The sequence below is a fragment of the Aethalodelphis obliquidens genome, unplaced genomic scaffold (genome assembly GCF_003676395.1).
Source record: "Aethalodelphis obliquidens isolate GAN/ISIS:26980383/991018 unplaced genomic scaffold, ASM367639v1 scaffold30, whole genome shotgun sequence".
NCBI classification, from domain to species: Eukaryota; Metazoa; Chordata; class Mammalia; order Artiodactyla; family Delphinidae; genus Aethalodelphis; species Aethalodelphis obliquidens.
Window position 1 is genome coordinate 19072722 of NW_020837974.1, and position 19381 is coordinate 19092102.

General features: G+C 44.0%; 1 protein-coding gene across 14 annotated transcripts in view; it reads left to right on the forward strand.

Annotated features, from left to right (window-relative positions):
* Nucleotides 1–19381, forward strand: part of ARHGAP17 (Rho GTPase activating protein 17) — an 89111-nt gene that overhangs the window by 24970 nt on the left and 44760 nt on the right. For 13 of the 14 annotated variants that reach the window (XR_003437082.1, XR_003437083.1, XR_003437079.1 and 10 more), the window contains exons 2-3: nucleotides 10650–10689; nucleotides 14407–14511. Coding sequence is in view for 8 of the 14 variants with exons in the window: in XM_027126594.1 (XP_026982395.1) it covers nucleotides 10650–10689; nucleotides 14407–14511 (145 nt within the window). In the remaining 6 variants the exon portion in view is untranslated. Of the gene's footprint in view, nucleotides 1–10649; nucleotides 10690–14403; nucleotides 14516–19381 lie in introns of those variants that run through there. The other variant, XM_027126595.1, reaches the window with a different exon arrangement.

Consider the following 19381-nt stretch of genomic DNA (forward strand, 5'->3'; position numbering starts at 1 on the left):
AAATCCAATTAAGTAGATTTGCAATTCCTTCCCAGAAACTTAAGAAGACAGCTAATCTAATGAGATAAAACAGGAAAAACTCACTCAGTAGTCCCCTGGCTCACTGTGAAATCAGATGAGTGAATCCAAACTCCCGAGCAAAGGCTCAAGGGGATTTTGTAAACACTTGTAACAGGAGATGACAGTGTTGCACAAAATCTCATTCCCAGCGGAATGAAATAGACCACTTAGCGGTGGGTCTGGCCGCTGTAATTTCTCTGAGAATGCAAATTGCGGTGCATGCAGTGCCATGCAGTGTTGTTGCCCCATGTACCATACTGAGAATCCTCAAAAGATTAATCAGAGTTTATCTTACTCATCGAAGATGCATTTAGGTATTTGCAGATAACCAGAATTTAAAATCAGTTTATTAAAAATTCTCTCCAAGTCCCATTTCTTTTTTTTTTTCACTTTAATTGGTATATCAAAGCGAATGTATAAGTGAAAAACCAACAGAACTATGATCTCTTGTGTGAATTTGTAAATTAAAAAACAGCAGCACTGGATCTTGGAGGCATTGGAAGCCCTCGATATTGGATGATAGTACTGGCTTCTGGACCACTAATTTGCATCCCTGGGTAGAGAGTGTACTGAGGGGTAGAAAGATGAGCCCCCAGAGTGGCTGAAGGGATTGAAGAGGAATAATCTGATGGAGTCCTAAAAAGCCAGTGTCTGAAATATATGTTGGGAAAGTGCAGAAATCCCCCTTCAAAGTCAGAAGAATTTGTAAGTGATTAAAAAGGATTGGAGTTTCATGGGAAACCGTATTTCACTTGTACATGGATCAGAGGTCAGCAAACTATAACCTGTGGACCAAATCCAGCTGCAGTAGGCTCAGAATGGTTTTTGCATTTTTAAATGGTTGAAAAGAAATCAAAAGAAGAATAATATTTCCTGACATATGAAAATCATGTGAATTCGAATTTCAGTGTCCATAAATAAGGTTTATTGGAACCCACCCAGGTTCATTCATTTTTATGTTGTCCCTGGCTGCTTTTGTGCTACATGGCACAGCTGAGTAATTGCAGCAGAGACCATATGGCCTGCAAGCCTAAAATATTTATTATTTAGTCTTTCCAGAAAAAGTGTGTGATGTCTGACACAGACAATTGTATTTATTTACATCCTGTCCTGAAATATGTTTATAAGTAGGAATCAGGAAGAAAACAATCGTTATAATATGTGTTTGGAGGGGGGGACGTGGGTGGGTGGAAGCGGGTAGGCGGAACAGAAACATAATTTCTGACTTTTCTCTGTCACCAGCGTCACCAGCGCTGGGCTCTGCCTCCACGTTTGAACAATACTGGCCGAGCCAGCCACCCCCATTCATTTTAGCAGCTGCTTCTCAAACACGAGGCAGAGAAAATACACCTCCAGACCAGCCTCACACACCAGTTCTCAGAGTGATTCTCAAAAGCCTGCTGGCCTGGTTTGCACCACATGCTGTGAGCATCACTGCTACAGACCCCCGGGTGGTCAAACTTTTCCTGTAAACGAGCAGCTGGTATTTTGAGCTCTGCAGACCACACGGTCTCTGTTGCGACAATTCAACTTCTCTGCTGTAGTGAAAACAGCCATAGATAATACATCAACAAGTCAGCCTGGCCGGGCCCTGAGAAAACTGGACTTGTGCACACTGAAACCTGAATTTCATGTAATTTTTACATGTGACAAAATATTATTTATCTATTTGGATTTCTTTCAACCATTTAAAAATAAAACTCTCTTAGCTTGCTGGCTAAACAAAAATAGGCAGTGAACTGGATTTGACCAGCAGGCCATAGTTTACTGACCCCTGGTCATAGAGATGGTTTACTTTCTGTGTTTCTTTTCATGAAAGAAAGATGAATTTTGGAAGACAATATCACGTTTTAATTGTAGTCATCGTGGATTTTACGGTGGAAGGCAAATCTGTATTTATATTGTATGGCTGCTTTTCTGCCTTAGTGTTACTGAGTTTTTTCCTTGCTATCTCTTTTGAAATCTAGAAAATTCTTTTTCTCAAACCTTTCTCTGTCATAGTGACAGCCATTTACTTTGTCATTCGTTCATTCAGTGTATATTTACTAAGCGCCTACTGTGTGGCAGGCAGGGGCTAAGCTAGGTACTGGCGGAGGGGTGATGCTAAGATAGACCTGGTCCCTGCCCCCAGGGAGCTCTGTTGAGCAGGGATGAGGTCAGTAATACTCAGTGCTTGGAAGACCACAGAGTGCATTGAAGATGTGGACTTGAGCGTTTATTTCCATGGCTCCCACGGTACATGGTTTAAACAGATGTCTGTGCCCTGGGAAGCAGAATGGCAGTTCACGATAGTGGCGTCTGGCATTGAGTGTCGTGATGGCAGAAACTCCTCCAGAAATCAGTGCACGTTTAGAGATGGAAATTATCAGCCCCAATTGGAAATTTTCCTTTGATCCTGTCTCCTCATTTGAGCATTTCTGGAAAAGATGAACACATCATGACCCGCACAGCACTGCTGCTTTTAGGCTTTGGGAATTAGGAGGAAAAAATCTTACGCTTTACCAGAAAGTGATAAATAAATTAAAAATCCTGCCTGATGTAAGCCTTGCTTGAATGACTAGTGAAATTGCACAGCAACTTGCATAGGAAAAAACAACCCCCAGAGTAAAATGGCGAGTGGGAAGTGCCTTCCTGCTTTGTATTGTTTTTCCAGTTACAGACAGGAAACATCAAGTGTGTTTTCAAGCATGGAACATTGGACACAAAGAAAGCTCTGACAAAGCAGAGAAAAAAAAACATATGCAAAAAGTTTAGGTCTGTGTAGCAAAATGTTTGATTGAAAACAATCCAGTTTAGTAAGTATTGTTTTTATGATTGGATCACTTTGTCTTGATAAGTTCAATCTCAGTAAAACCAAGTTTCTTTGGCTTAGGTAAATGGCTTTTAAATGGGGACCTTGGCTGGTATCCTGAATGCTAATTGCCGAACTTTCCTTAGGTAAAAATTCCACATCTCTGGTAAAGATGAATGTTCCAAAACACTTCAGCATAGAAAGGGCTGAGCCCTGGATGAGTCACAGTGATGAGGGAAGTCAGGTCATTTGGACCGCATATTGGGGGAGGTGGGGACATTGATGGTTCCCTAAAATTAAGATGGGGATAACACAGGCCATTGGGGGAATTTTTGTGTGAAGGAGCTACCCCAATTTGTATATTACATTCCACAATCGTGATTTGTAACTTAAAAGTAATCTTTCCTAGATATCCCATATTCATGGATTGGAAGAATTAGTATTGTTAAACTGTCCATACTACTCAATCTATAGATTCAGTATAGTCACATCAAAATTCCAATGGCATTTTTCACAGAAATAGAAAAAAGACTCCTCAAATTCATATGGGACCACAAAAGACCCCTAAATAGCTAAAGCAATACTGAGTAAGAACAAAGCTGAAGGCATCACACGTCCTGATTTCAAACTATATTATGAAGCTACAGTAATCAAAGCAGTATGGCACTGGGATAAAAACAGACACATAGGCCAATGAAACAGAATAGAGAGCCCAGAAATAAACCCACACATATATGGTCAATTAATCTTCGACAAGGGCGTCAGGAATACACAATAGGGAAAGGATAGTCTATTTGAAATGGTGTTGGAAAAAATCGATATACATATGCAAAAGAATGAAACTGGACTCTACCTTATACCGCTCACAAAAGTTAACTTGAAATGGATTAAAGACTTAAATATAAGACCTGAAACCATAAAGGTCCTAGAAGAAAATAGGGGAAAAACTCGTTGATATTGGTCTTGGCAATAGTTTCATATATATGACACTCAAAGCACTGACAACAAAAGCAAAATAAACAAATGGGGCTATATCAAACTAAAAAGCTTCAGCACAGCTAAGGAAACAGTCTACAAAATGAAAAGGCATCTATTGGAATGGCAGAAAACGTTTGCAAACCATATATCTAAGGGGTTAATATCCAAAATATATATATATAATTCAATAGTAAACTCATATAATGCAATAGCAAAAAAACCAAATAACCTGATTAAAAAATGGTCAAAGGACCTAAATAGACATTTATCCAGTGAAAACACTTTTCCATATGGCCAACAGGTAATTGGAACCCTTTTGCATTGTTGGTGGTGTAAATTGGTACAGCCATTAAGGAAAACAGTATGGAGGTTCCTCAAAAAATCCAGCAATCCCACTTCTGGGTATATATCCAAAGGAAGTGAAATCAGTATTTCAAAGAGATATCTGGGCTCCCATGGTCGTTGTAGCATAGTCACGGTAGCTAAGATACAGAAACAACCTAAGTGTCTGTCAACGATGGATGGATAGATAAAGAAGTTGTATACACACACACACACACACACACACAGGAACATTATTCAGCCGTGAGAAAGAAGGAAATCAGGAAATCCTGCCATTTGCAACACATGGATGACATTATGAAGGACATTATGCTAAGTGAAATAAACCAGACAGAGAAAGACAAATACTATATGATCTCACTTATATGTGAAATCTTAAAAAAAAAAAAAAAAAAAAAAGTCAAACTCATGGAAGCAGAGTAGAATGGTGGTTACCAGGGACTGGGGAGTCAGGGAAATGGGGAGATGCTAGTCAAAGGGTATAAGCCTTCAGTTATAAGATGAATAAATTCTGGGGATCTAATGTACAGCATGGTGACTATAGTTAATAATACATACCTGACATCTGTTAAGAGAGTAGATCTTAAGCATTCTCACAACTATAACAAAAAAGGTAATGGACGGGGCTTCCCTGGTGGCGCAGTGGTTGAGAGTCCGCCTGCCAATGCAGGGGACACGGGTTCGTGCCCCGGTCCGGGAAGATCCCACATGCCGCGGAGCAGCTAGGCGCGTGAGCCATGGCCGCTGAGCCTGCGCGTCCGGAGCCTGTGCTCCGCAACGGGAGAGGCCACAACAGTGAGAGGTCCGCATACAGCTTGACTAGGTGGCCAACAAACAAAAAAAACTGTATATATTTAAAGTATACAGTTTTTTTTGTTTGTTTGTTTGTTTTTTTTGTGGTACGCGGGCCTCTTACTGTTGTGGCCTCTCCTGTTGCGGTGCACAGGCTCCGGACGCGCAGGTTCAGCGGCCATGGCTCACGGGCCCAGCCGCTCCGCGGCATGTGGGATCTTCCCGGACCAGGGCACGAACCCATGTCCCCTGTATCGGCAGGCGGACTCTCAACCACTGTGCCACCAGGGAAGCCCAAATATATACAGTTTTATTTGTCAATTCTACTTCAGTAAAGCTGGGGAGAAAATAATCTTTCTTGATATTTGTCTTTCTCTGACTTACTTCACTGAAATTATTTAAAATTGCCTATAATCAGGAAGGTTATTTTCCCCCCAGCTTTACTGATGTATAATTGGCAAATAAAACTGTACCTCATTGCAGTTTTTATTTGCAGCTGAGCATAGTAGTGCCTATGGACTTTTTGATTTTTCCAAAGTTAATTCTTGCTTTCTTTTTATATTGGCTTTGTTTTCTTTGTGGCTGTCTCAGTGCTATGCTCATATAACTGACTCTCAAAAAAAAAACCCCTGATTTGTATTACTTGCATTTGTTTGCATTGTATTAGATTTTTTTCATTTCATGTTACCAGTGTGAGGTCACTGAACAAGGAGCTGGGATGAGATGCACAGAGTTGGTCCTCCTGGACCACTGAGCTGTTACTAAGTCATACCTGCTAAGCACCCTCATTGGGATTTTATTTTATCTTATTAATTAATTAATTAATTTTTAATTGAAGTATAGTTGGTTTACAGTGTTGTGTTAATTTCTGATTTATAGCAAAGTGATTCAGTTACACATACACATATATATATCCTTTTTCATTATGGTTTATTATAAGATATTGAATATAGTTTCCTGTGCTATACAGTAGGACCTTGTTGTTTATCTATTTTATATATAGTAGTTTGTCCCTGTTAATCCCAAACTCCTACTAATTTATTCCTTCTTCCCTCTTCCCCTGTGGTAACCATAAGTTTGTTTTCTATGTCTGTGAATCTGTTTCTGTTTTGTAAGTAAGTTCATTTGAATCATATTCTAGATTCCACATATAGGTGATATCATATGATATTTGTCCTTCTCCGTCTGACTTTCTTCACTTAGTATGGTAATCTCTAGGTCCATCCAGGTTGCTGCAAGTGACATTACTGTATTCTTTTGTATGGCTGAGTAATATTCCATTGTTTATATATACCACATCTTCTTTATTCATTTGTTGATGAACACTTATGTTGCTTCCATGTCTTGCCTATTGTAAATAGTGCTGCAGTGAATATTGGGATACATATATCTTTTTGAATTATAATTTTGTCTGGAATATATGCCCAGGAGTGGGATTGCTGGATCATACGATAACTCTATTTTTAGTTTTTAAGGAACCTCCGTACTGTTTTCCATAGTGGAAACTTACATTCCCACCAACAGTGTAGGAGGGGCCCCTTTTCTCCACACCCTCTCCAGCATTTGTTATTTGTAGACTTTTTAATGATAGCCATTCTGACCAGTGTGGTGGTACCTCATTGTAGTTTTGATTTGCATTTCTCTAACAGTTAGCAATGTTGAGCATCTTTTCATGTGCCCACTGGCCATCTGTACCACATTGGGATTTTGAAACTAAGTTTTCCTCTTCTATTTTAAAAATTTTGTTTCAAAAGAGGACGTATTTGCTCTGAATCTATTCTTTTGAACTTGTGAATATTTTAATAGGCCTTGGTACTCTTCTCTGTGTATACTTATACCTACAGAAGGAGATTTCAGAGTGCTGTCAGAGGTGCCCAGGGCCCTATCCAGACCTTTGGGTTCTGGCCAGTGAAGACAAGGTGAAGATTACATAGTCCAGTGGTGGTACTTTGCTTGAAGAGTGGCAAGGCTGTTGATCGAGAGGGGGTAGTGGTGAAGCTATGGCGGTCTCTTGCCAGCTCTGTCCCTGCTGGGCCAACTGCCAGACTTCTTTCTGAGGCTGCTTGCTTGAGCTTATAGTCAGCTGGGGCCCTGCTCCACTTCCCTAACTGGCGTGACTACCTGGGTTTGGTGCTTCAGCAGTGCCTGGCACCACGTGTGCCAAGCGAGGGCTGGGATGGCATATTGGCTTGCTGCTTGCAGAACTTTTTCATAGAGTTGAGAGTTGACCTCTTCTGGAAGCTGGGACCTCGATCTCATCTCCAGGCTGGGCTCCTCTGGACCTGGGAGGTATTTGAGTCAGGTCAGAGTTCCAGTTTCCTGCAGAAACCAATGAGTGAGCCACTCCTGTAGGCATCTCCAAGTTAACTGGGGCACTGCTATGACGACCAGTATTGGAATTCTCTGTGCCAACGCCTGGGCTTAACTTGACGTGCCATCACTCAAGTGTGGGCTGGGGGTGTGGGCCACCATACTTGTTGCGTCTCGTGCTGCTCTGAGCCTAGCAGTGTTTTGAGGTCATTCTAGGGGATCCCACCATTTTTGGGCCACATGGCTTTTCCTTCTCTTGCGTTGGTTCATGGGCAAGATCATGCAGCCTTCCATGGCGCAGTGTATCTGATAAAAAGGCTTCAAATTTCCTGGTTCGCTGATGCTCTTCCTTCCCCCCTCCTTCAATGATCAGAACTGAAACAGTTTTTTTCTTTTTCCTTTAAAAATTTCCTGGTTCGTTTCAATGGGAATTTGGTAGGGAATGTTAAATGACTTGGTTTAAATCACTATTTGAGCCAGAAATCCAAAATGTCACTTTGTAGTGATTCTGGGTATAACATTGTGTGGCAACAATGCTGCCTTTTTGGACTGTGGAGAAAAAGTCTTTGTAAAAAATGATCATGATCTGGCAGCTGAGGCTCCAACAGCTCAGAATGCTCTGCCAGTTGGAATGGGCATCATCAGAAAATCACACCAGTCCCTGCCCCACCTCACACCAGTTAGAATGGGCATCGTCAGAAAATCTACAAACAACAAATGCTGGAGAGGGTGTGGAGAAAAGGGAACCCTCTTGCACTGTTGGTGGGAATGTAAATTGATACCGCCACTATGGAGAACAGTATGGAGGTTCCTTAAAAAACTGAAAATAGAACTAAAAACTAAAAATAGATTGTTGGCTGCCACATGGATCTTCTAGAAAGGTCCTTGAAGTCCACAGGAGTTCTGAAGCATAGATAAGGGAAAGTTGTGAAAATACTTTGGTTTTTCTTGTTTGTTTGTTTTGTTTTTTGCGGTATGCGGGCCTCTCACTGTTGTGGCCTCTCCCGTTGTAGAGCAAAGTCTCTGGACACGCAGGCTCAGCGGCCATGGCTCACGGGCCCAGCCGCTCCACGGCATGTGGGATCTTCCCGGACCGGGGCACGAACCCGTGTCCCCTGCATCGGCAGGCGGACTCTCAACCACTGCGCCACCAGGGAAGCCCCACTTTGTTTCTTTTGAAAATAAAGATGAGATAGCTGAAGGAAGGAAGACTCAATTGTTGTTACTCATTGCATAACGTTTCTGGATTTGTGACAGACTTGTTTGCTGTGAAACTCAGAAATGGTCATTTGAAGAACTGAAGTTTAATTTTCTCTAGAGCAGTCTTTTCTCAAAGTGTGGTCTACAGGCCTCCTGCCATGGAATTCTGGGCAGGGAGGGGCTTGTTAAAAATGCAGGGTCTCACACACCTATGGTCAACTAGTCTATGACAAAAGAGGCAAGGATATACAATGGGAAAAGACAGACTCTTCAATAAGTGGTGTTGGGAAAACTGGGCAGCTGCATGTAAAAGAATGAAATTAGAACACTCCCTAACACCATACACAAAAATAAACTGAAAATGGATTAGAGACCTAAATGTAAGACCGGTCGCTATAAAACTCTTAGAGGAAAATGTAGGAAGAACACTCTTTGACATTAATCAAAGCAAGATCTTTTTTGATCCACCTCCTAGAGTAATGGAAATAAAAACAAAAATAAACAAATGGGACCTAATAAAACTTAAAAGCTTTTGCACAGCAAAGGAAACCATAAACAAAATGAAAAGACAACCCTCAGAATAGGAGAAAATATTTGCAAACAAATCAACGGACAAAGGATTGATCTCCAAAATATATAAACAGCTCATGCAGCTCAATATTAAAAAAACAAACAACCCAATCCAAAAATGGGCAGAAGACCTAAACAGACATTTCTCCAAAGAAGACATACAGATGGCCAAGAAGCACATGAAAAGCTGCTCAACATCACTAATCATTAGAGAAATGCAAATCAAAACTACAATGAGGTACCACCTCACACCAGTTAGAATGGGCATCATCAGAAAATCTACAAACAACAAATGCTGGAAAGGGTGTGGAGAAAGGGGACCCTCTTGCACTGTTGGTGGGAATGTAAATTGATACAGCCACTATGGAGAACAGTATGGAGGTTCCTTAAAAAACTAAAAATAGAACTACCATATGACCCAGCAATCCCACTACTGGGCATATACCCAGAGAAAACTATAATTCAGAAAGACACATGCACTCCAATGTTCACTGCAGCACTATTTACAATAGCCATGTCATGGACGCAACCTAAATGCCCATCAACAGACAAATGGATAAAGAAGATGTGGCACATATATACGATGGAATATTACTCAGCCATAAAAAGGAATGAAATTGGGTCATTTGTAGAGACGTGGATGGATCTAGAGACTGTCATACAGAATGAAGTCAGAAAGAGAAAAATAAATATCATATATTAACGCATATATGTGGAACCTAGAAAAATGGTACAGATCAACTGGTTTGCAGGGCAGAAATAGAGATGCAGATGTAGAGAACAAACGTATGGACACCAAGGGGGAAAGCGGCGGGAGGTGGGGGTGGTGGTGTGATGAATTGGGAGATTGGGATTGATGTGTATATGTTGATGTGTATAAAATTGATGACTAATAAGAACCTGCTGTATAAAAAAATTAATAAAATTCAAAAAAAATGCAGGGTCTCACTCCAGACCTATGGAATTAGAAACTCTTGAGGTGAGACCAGGAAAATGGCATTTTAAGACAGCACATCCTCCCCCAACTCCCTGGTGGGTCTGTGCATGCCCAAGTTTGAGAACCACTGGTCTCAATCATTTGTTCTTGTTTTGGGGTGCTATTCTCTGCAAACTTTCTTTTGTTTTTTTTTAATAAATTTATTTATTTTTGGCTGTGTTGGGTCTTTGTTGCTGCACACAGCTTTCTCTAGTTGCGGAGAGCGGGGGCTACTCTTCACTGTGGTGTGCGGCCTTCTCTTGTTGCACAGCATGGGCTCTAGGGCACATGGGCTTCAGTAGTTGCAGTGCACAGGCTCAGTAGTTGTGGCACACGGGCTTAGTTGCTCTGTGGCATGTGGGATCTTCCCAGACCAGGGCTCAAACCTGTGTCTCCTGCATTGGCAGGTGGATTCTTAACCACTGTGCTACCAGGGAAGCCCCTCATTTGTTTTTTTTCTTTGGTTTTTTCTTAAGTTGCCCTCTGATATAAAAATTGGTAAAATTTGTCCCCTTGTGATCATTCATTTCTGTCTGTTTTGTTTTAAACTCCAGGACAATAATTACTCGATTTCATGAGTTGCTTTTTATTTCTGAATGTCTGATTTTGAACTTTTCATTTTTCCCACAGAGCCGAGAAAACAGAAGTCCTCAGTGAAGATCTGTTACAGGTAACAAAAGAAAGACTTTTAAAAGTGCTCTGTTTAAACAACAACAGCAACAAAAACCCATAGGAGGAACTGAAGCTTATGGTTCTTTGCTTTTTTTTTGGGTTTTGCCTGAAACAGAATTAGTGTGATTAGCATGGTTTTGAGCAAGAAAGAAGAGCAGTTGAGTTGTGCGGTGATCAAAAGGGGATCTGAAACTTGGGTGTCATGTTATGAAGTTCAGATGGAGCTAGTCCTGCGTTCAAGTGCCAGGTGTTGGGGTGAGCACAGGGGAGGAGCCTGGCTGGCCCGGCCGGCCCACTGGCACTGTGGCCTGGTCATGCGTCCTGGGCAGGCTGCTGCGCTGGCGACCTTGATGGGACAGGCTCTGCCAGCTGCGGCAGTGGCCCCACTGGTTCCAACCTAGATTTCAGGTTTTTTGCTCCCTTTTATGCTTCTTCCCTAAAAGTGACCTAAGTTGGGTCCTGAAGGACTCAGAGTCTCAGTGACAGTGACCAGATCTCAGAACCCCCTAGGGGCCCTAGTGTGGCCTCACACCAATGGGCCAGACTTTCCTTTCCATAGGGAGGGGCGTTTCCTGCTGGGGACCTTAGCCAGGGCCACTCACGCCATTTCTCAACAGGTTTCCCTAACTTTGGGGCTGGGAGTTTCTCCCAGGAGGGCCTGGACCCTTTATACACATCACTTTAGCCAACCCCACTCCGTCCCCACCCACACCGAATACTTTGTGAAGGACAGGACCCCTTCTGCACCTTCTCCTTGCCTCTCATTTCCATCACCTGCCTCTGGTGCACTCCAGCGAGCCCCTGGAGACCAGAGATCTGCTCCCAGGTGGCTTTCTGTCTCTTCCCATGCAGAGAAGGAGCTGCATAATTTTAAAAAAAGCTATTTCTGCCCCACCATGCCAAAACAGCCTTCTAAATTATGGCAGTCTTTTGCAGGTAGAAGATTTTAAGAGCACTTTTTTTTTCTACTTTTGAGGACTAGAAGTTTTTATCAAGGATGAGACGGGTTTTTTCAAGAAAAGATTTATTAAGGAATCATAATCTTTAAAAAAATTTTTTATTAAGGCATAGTTGATATACAATATTATAGTTTAAGAATCAGATTCTTAACACTATTTCCTCACTGGTTTTTATCAGATATTTCAAATCCATTTTCAGAATTTTAGAAATATTGTTTGGTTACACTAGGTTTTCCTGTCAGCATTCTCCCACCTACATCCCACGTCAGTAATATACGTCATTCCATTTCATCCTTTAAGCCCTGCAAGGAGGCCAGAGGCCTTGCAGGCAGGTGGAGGATGGCAGAGATCGCACGGGACTCAGACAGTGACTGTCTGTGCTTGTCCCTTTGCCCAAACGTCCGCTGGGGCCTGAGGAGTTTGCTAGTTTCTAGGAACTCCCTTTTTTTAAAAAATTTATTTTATTGAAGTATAGTTGATTTACAATGCTGTGTTAATTTCTGCTGTACAACAAAGTGATTCAGTTATACACATATGTACATTCTTTTTCATATTCTTTTCCATTATGGTTTGTCACAGGATATAGGAACTCCTTATTTTATAACACAGATACTCCACGTCTGCGGCAATTGTTTTCCTGCTCTGATTTCTGTTTGGTTTTTTTTTTAACCATAAAGGAGGCATGTAATGGTTCAAAGTGCTGAGTGCTGGGTCTGGTGACCAGCCACCTGGATTCCCATCCCAGGTCTGCCCCTGACTAGCTCGGTGGCCTCGGGAATTCACTTAACCTCCCTCTGCCTCAGTTTCCACTTCTCTAAAAGGAGGGTAATCACTGTATCCCCGCATGGGTTTGTTAGGAGGGATTCATGGGTTAAACATGGTTAGCACTGGGAGTGGGGCCCGTCACGTAGTGAGGGCTAAATATTATATTAGTGATTTGTTGGTATGACTACCCCTGTCACAAGCCACAGAGCTTTTTTTTTTTTTTTTTTTTTTGCGGTACGCGGGCCCCTCACCGCTGTGGCCTCTCCCGTTGCGGAGCACAGGCTCCGGACGCGCAGGCTCAGCGGCCGTGGCCCACGGGCCCAGCTGCTCCGTGGCATGTGGGATCCTCCCGGACCGGGGCACAAACCCGCGTCCCCTGCATCGGCAGGCAGACTCTCAATCACTGCGCCGCCAGGGAAGCCCCCACAGAGATTACTTTGTTTCTGATGTGAGACTTCCCTTAATTTGCTCTTTCTCCTGCCTCTTTTCTTAGATCTCTGGTAGAGCAGTTCAAGAGGCTGCCTTTTTATCTTGTTTGTATGGAGTTTACCCAGGAGGCTGTGAATCCCAGGAGGGTGGGAACCACAATTTACTTACTGTTGTTTTTCTAATACCTTGTACGGGATATATACAATATATATACTTGTTCTTTCAACAAATATTACCTTCCATTTGGGCCAGGCAGTGATCTAGGCACTTGGGATAAATCTGTGAACAAAACAGACCAAGGCCCCATCCCTTCGGACTTTACATTCTAGTGGAAATTGGAATCAAGTGAAATGGAGTTTTGGGGGTTTTCTCCCCTCCCCCCCGCTTTTGTGGCAAATGAAGAATGTGTATTAGTTTTCCAATGTCTTAGAATCGGGTCATTATAAGATTTGGGGCAAGTAATGTGGCATCTGGCCCTAAATAAATGTGGCTGCAGATCGGGGTCCTGGGATGGGGCCTTGGTTGGATCTGAAGAAGGGCTGCTTGAGAAAGAGGCACAAAGCCATCTCATTGGGTAAAATGTTTGGGGGTAAAAATGTATTCTGCTTTGAACTTGTTGATTTTTCTTTAAAATAGAAAGCATCCCTAAGGGCCTGCCCTCATTCTTAATGAGTCATCAGAATACACATTTTTGGCATTCCTTCCTGTAAAAAGCAGCTCTCTTTGCCATAAACAGCCATATCCCAGCAATAATATTTTGAGAAGCTAATCGTGATGTGTGGGCCCCCTAAGTCAGTGTTTCTTACTGCTGGCTGTCCATTCTGCTTTAGAGGTTTATTATTAAAAAAAAAAAAAAAAAAAAAAAAAAAAAACCACCCCAAGCCCAATAAGGAATAATTTTGAAAACATTGATCTTGAGTTTTAGTCGTGGACCATTTTTTTTGATTCTGTCTGTTGTACCGTGTGTGGAGGGCTCCACTGCCATGTGCAGGAGAGAGCTGAATGTCCCTGTGGCTTTCCCACTTGGCCTTGGGCCTGAGGCTGGGCTTAGGCTGTTCATCTGCAGTTCTGCTGGTTGGACCTGGGACTTTGCTGGTGCTGTAGTGTGTGAGTTTGTCACCACTTATCTGATAGCACGTTCTAGTCAGGACTGTCCCCTACCCCTGGACATAAATTCAGCCTTTAAGGGATCTGAAAACTCAGTGTTTCTCAACTAGGGGTGATTTTGCCCTCTGGGGGGATATTTGACAATGTTTGGGGGCAGTCTTGGTTGTCACGAAGAGGGGAGTTGGGTGCTACTGGCATCTAGTGGGTGGAGACCAGAAATGATGGTAAACCTACTGATGATGCACGGGACAGCTGCCCACAGCCCAGAATTCTCCAGCCCACTTATCAATAGTGAGAAGCCCTGGTGTAGCTGCATGGGAACCATTTCCATTTCCATCCAAGTGAAAAATTCAACGGCAGGATGCTTTTTCCTGCCTACATGCAAACACCGCAGGAGGAAGAGGCTGAGTTGGTCTTGAGCCTTGCCAACGGCTCGTCTGTCTTTGTGTTGTCAGATTGAGCGGCGCTTGGACACAGTGCGCTCCATGTGTCACCATTCCCACAAGCGCCTGGTGGCCTGCTTCCAGGGGCAGCATGGCACCGATGCCGAGAGGAGACACGTGAGTACCGGGTGGACTTGGAGCCGTGGTTCTCGCCTCGTCTCTGAGAGGCTCTTCTCCCTCTGTCAGTCGATTTTTCCCAAGCAGCGTCAGCAGATTTGCCTGCAGACCTGTACCTTGTATCGCCATTCACGTTCACGACACCGGCCTTATCATAGCATTCTTTTGTGCTTAAGACATCCCTGAGCTGAAAGCCATATTCACACTGAATTCTCTCCAGGTGCTTTTAGAGATGTGTCATCATAAGAGAATGGACACATCAGTTAGGAATCCTCTGATGGCAGAAAGCTGCAAGCCTCTCTTAAAGTGACTGAGAAAGTAGAGTTTATTGGCGTACTAACTGAAAAGTCCAGTAGTCAGGATGGACTCCAGGTAAGGCTTGGGCTAGGCTTTCGGTGATGTAAACCAGGACCCCAGTTTCTTTCCTTCTCTCCTTCTCTCCCCTCGGCCTTCTTCAGTGTCTGCCTTATCCCTCGTGGTTGCAAGCTGGCTACCAGCGGCTCCCATGGGCTACCTACTTCCTTGTGCACGTCCAGCAGGAATAGAGAGCATCTCTTCCAGTAGTTTTTCTTAATGGAGTGAGAAGACTTCTTTTTTCCATACGTTTGGCAGGTAGAAATCCCTTCCCATTGCATTGATCTGTGTTGAGTCACATTCTCCATTACTGAACAGACTCCTCCCACAACCCACAACCAGTTACTGCGGGGAGGGATGAGGTTGGGCGAGGAGACAGGACGTGCTGGTTGGCATAAGCTAATCACAGCTCACCCCAGAGCATGGGCTGTGGTCCTACCTCCAGCTCATAGGCTCCATTGAGACCAGGATAGGTCCTTAGGAGGACTCAGGAAGGATGGGCTCTAGGAAACAATCAAATGTCTACTCCAGGGTACGTTCAGAGCGTCCAGGTCCCCGTGTCCCACCAGCAGAGCACAGCAGCTTTGTTCGTCAGGCAGTTCCGTCCTTAGTTTTATGAGTTCCCAGCTTACGAGCATACCCTGACCCCCATATAACATTAAGGTGGGAGTTTCCATGGCACACAGGGAAGCTATGATTTCCCATATATATATTTTCTTAAATTTCTTTATTTTTGGCTGCGTTGGGTCTTCGTTGCTGCACGCAGGCTTTCTCTAGTTGCGGTGAGCAGGGGCTACTCTTCGTTGCGGTGCATGGGCGTCTCATTGCAGTGGCTTCACTTGTTGCGGAGCACGGGCTCTAGGCACGTGGGCTTCAGTAGTTGTGGCACACGGGCTCAGTAGTTGTGGCTCACGGACTCTAGAGCGCGGGCTCAGTAGTTGCGGCACACAGGTTTAGTTGCTCCGCGGCATGTGGGATCTTCCCGGACCAGGGCTTGAACCCATGTCCTCTGCATTGGCAGGCAGATTCTTAACCACTGCACCACCAGGGAAGCCCATCCCATATTGTTTTATTTGCCACTAGATGTCTCAAAAGGAAGAACTGGTGTGCAGACGATCTGTGTCACCCTCCTTTTATGTTTCCTACACACATTTCTGGCCAACTTGACAACAGGGTTACTCCTCTCTTGCACAGCACATAGTTTCCGCAGTGACGTATATCAAAGGAGCAGAAGTCTGCATGCACCTCCGATTCCAGGAATGCTTGCTGCAGCTCCCATCCATCAGGACCAGGCCCAATCCACCGGTCCTGCCCCCTCTGCCCCTTTGCATTCTCCTGCCATGGCTTCTGCTCTGCCTGCCCTTTTAATATTGTTTCCGAAGCTTCTGCCCTTCATCTCCTTATTCTCGCCATCACATTCCTTGGGCCGCCTCCTGTCTTCTCATGGCGCCTAACTAATGTGTTTATTCAGACACTTGTAAACCATTTTCAGCGACGCAAAACACTTCCTCCCGTAGTTGTCTATTTTAGCACGCACACCCGGTTCTTCTGTGCTGACTCTTGGATTCTATCCACCCTAGTATGCAAGTTAGGTTATCTTTTTTTATGAGTGAAGGGCATGTGTTTGTTTTGTTTTTTAATATATTTATATATTTATTTATTTGGCTGCGTCGGGTCTTCGTTGCTGCACGGGGGCACTCTCTAGTTGCAGCGAGCGGGGGCAACTCTTCGTTGTGGTGCGTGGGCTTATTGTGGTGGCTTCTCTTGTTGCGGAGCACGGGCTCTAGGCGCGCGGGCTTCAGTAGTTGTGGCACGCAGGCTCAGTAGTTGTGGCTCGTGGGCTGTAGAGTGCAGGCTCAATAGTTGTGGCTCACGGGCTTAGTTGCTCTGCACCATGTGGGGTCTTCCCGGACCAGGGCTCGAACCCGTGTCCCCTGCATTGGCAGGCAGATTCTTAAGCACTGAGCCACCAGGGAAGCCCTCCCTTTTGTCTTATCCTCAACCTCCCATAGCTGCTTGATTAGCAAGTCCTGTGATTCTCTTTGTGACTGTTTCTTGAATTTCTCACCTCTGCTCCATCTTTACCACCTTCGCCTTAATGCAAGACCTGAATACCTCTCATTATCTGGACTGTTGCAGTCACCTCTTGAGCTACGTTTCCTGCCTCTGATTTCCTTTTTTTCCAGCCTTTCTTCAACCTGATCACCAGAGATGTTTTCCTGAAATACAAATTGATCTTGTCATCCTTCTGCCTAAAAAAAAAAAATCTTAAGCTTAGTTGTTCTCAACAGGGACCAGAATTACACTCCTGGGGATATTTGGAAATGTGTGGAGACTTTTTTGGTTGCCATAAGGTCTGAGGGACACTACTGGCATTTGGAGGGTGGGGACCAAGATGGCTGGAGGGATAGTTCCACATAAGGAAGCATCCCATAATACCACTGATGCTCTGGCAGGGACGATGGCTAGTTCCCATTGCCTGGGTTAAAATCGAAGCTCTTTTTTTTGTTTGTTTGTTTTTTAATTGAAATATAGTGGACTCATACTATATTAGTTTCAGGTGTACAACATCATGATTCAGTATTTTTATAGATTACACTCCATTTAAAGTTATTGTAAAGTATTGGCCATATTCTCTGTGCTGTACAAAATATCCTAAAGTCCAAGCGCTTTAGATGACTTCAGCCTTTCATAATCTCATCACATTTCCCTTATCCGTCTCAGTATCTCCCGCTTCCTCCCATTCATGCTGTAGGCCATCGTCATTCACACAGATTGTCTTGTTGTTCCTTTGGTCTGCTTTGAAGCACAGCCCAGGTGTCACATAAATTCATTAAAAACAAACAAATTAAGTATTTATCAAACACCTACTATGTACAAGTGCTGGAGCTATAAAATAAATTAGATGTAGTGTCTCCCTTAAAAAGTGCTCATAGCCTGGTGGGGGAGGCTTCCTCCACAAATGGATAATTATAAAAACAACATACTAAACAAAATATGCACAGGGTATTATGGGAGGACCAAGAATGGGCACCAGAGGAGGAGAGGGGTAGTCAAGGGAGGCTTCCTGGTGAAGGTGGTGGCCTAGCTGTAAAGGAGGAAAATGAGTGGCAGGTGATGGGCCTATTCCAGGCAACAGGGGCAAAGGTGCCTCTCCCTCATTTCTAAAACCTAATGCCTTAGGCTTCCTTTTCCAGCCTCGAACCAAAGTGCCCAAGACAGGGCTCAGAGGTTGTCTACGCTCTGCACGTGGGACGAAGAGTCGCCATGGAATAGATGATAGGTGACCACGGGAGGTCGGCAGTCTCTCGCGCTCTAGAAAGTACAGGAGGAGCCTTGCAAAGGCCCCACCAGAAGCTCCCATGCGTGTGAAGAGGCAAGAATTGGAGGGAAGAGAGACAGGGCAGGTGGCCTTCTCAGCCCAAACTGTTGACATGGCATAGCTTATGTCGTGGTTCATATTAGACCTGGAATTGTCTCTTTTCGTGCAGCTGGCATGCCTTTTATAAATTAGGAAGCCCTCAGCCCTCTCCATGGAGGAGTTTGATGTTGGTAGACAGCATGTTCATTAATCAGCTCAAATGTTAAATGAGCAGAATGTCCTTGTTTCTGTACATGGGGAACCAGGATTGATGATGCTTTGGAGTCAGGGCATGGAAACCACAGGTTAGTTACAACTGGGCACTTGAATGATACTTGTCAAAGTAAACTCCTCTCTTTATGATTTTTTTTGGCCATAGAGCTCCAGAGTTGCACAAAGTATATTTCTGTTGATTACTGCACTTATCCTACATTAAATTCCCTTAGAAAGGCAGCATAAGTAAAAGGATGAATTATCCTCTATTCTGATCAAAGCGCACTGCCCATTTTCTCACATCTTCCTGGTCTATTAATGTGGAAGCTGGGAACGTCTCCTTGTGGGGCAGATGAAGCCTGTTATTTATTTATTTGAACATAACCTGAGGGGGAGGAGAGATGGGTAAATATGTTTGTTCATTATTTATTTTTAAGTTTCTGTGTACCATTTTGAATGGGCTGTCCAGCTACATGGGCAAAATCCATATGCAAAAGAACGTGACATGAGGTCTGTCCCAGCCCTGTTACCCGGGCACCCAGTTCCCCTCTCCAGGACCACCAGTAGTAGCAGTTTCTTATACAGCCTTCCAGAGATACTTTAGAAGTGTAACAGATGGAGCCCTTTGAAGGCAGGAAAGGCAGGTGACATGCCCGAGGTCAAGGCAGAGCAATGCCACGGCAAGGTGGACCCCAGGTCTTTGACATCAGTTCCCTTTCTACTGGGAAGGCAAAATTACATGGGGTACCGCAGCAGTGAAAGCATTTTTCGTTAGCAGATCGTGGTGTTATAACCAACCCACATGCTACTTTCCAGGCCTCTTCTGCCTATATCCTGAGATAAGCCATTAGCTAGTCACGGACAGACTCTGAACCGGGGCTTGGGCTTTCAGCACCGAGGTCTAGCTCTGCACCCTCACCGGGGCGCCTGGCCAGGCCATGT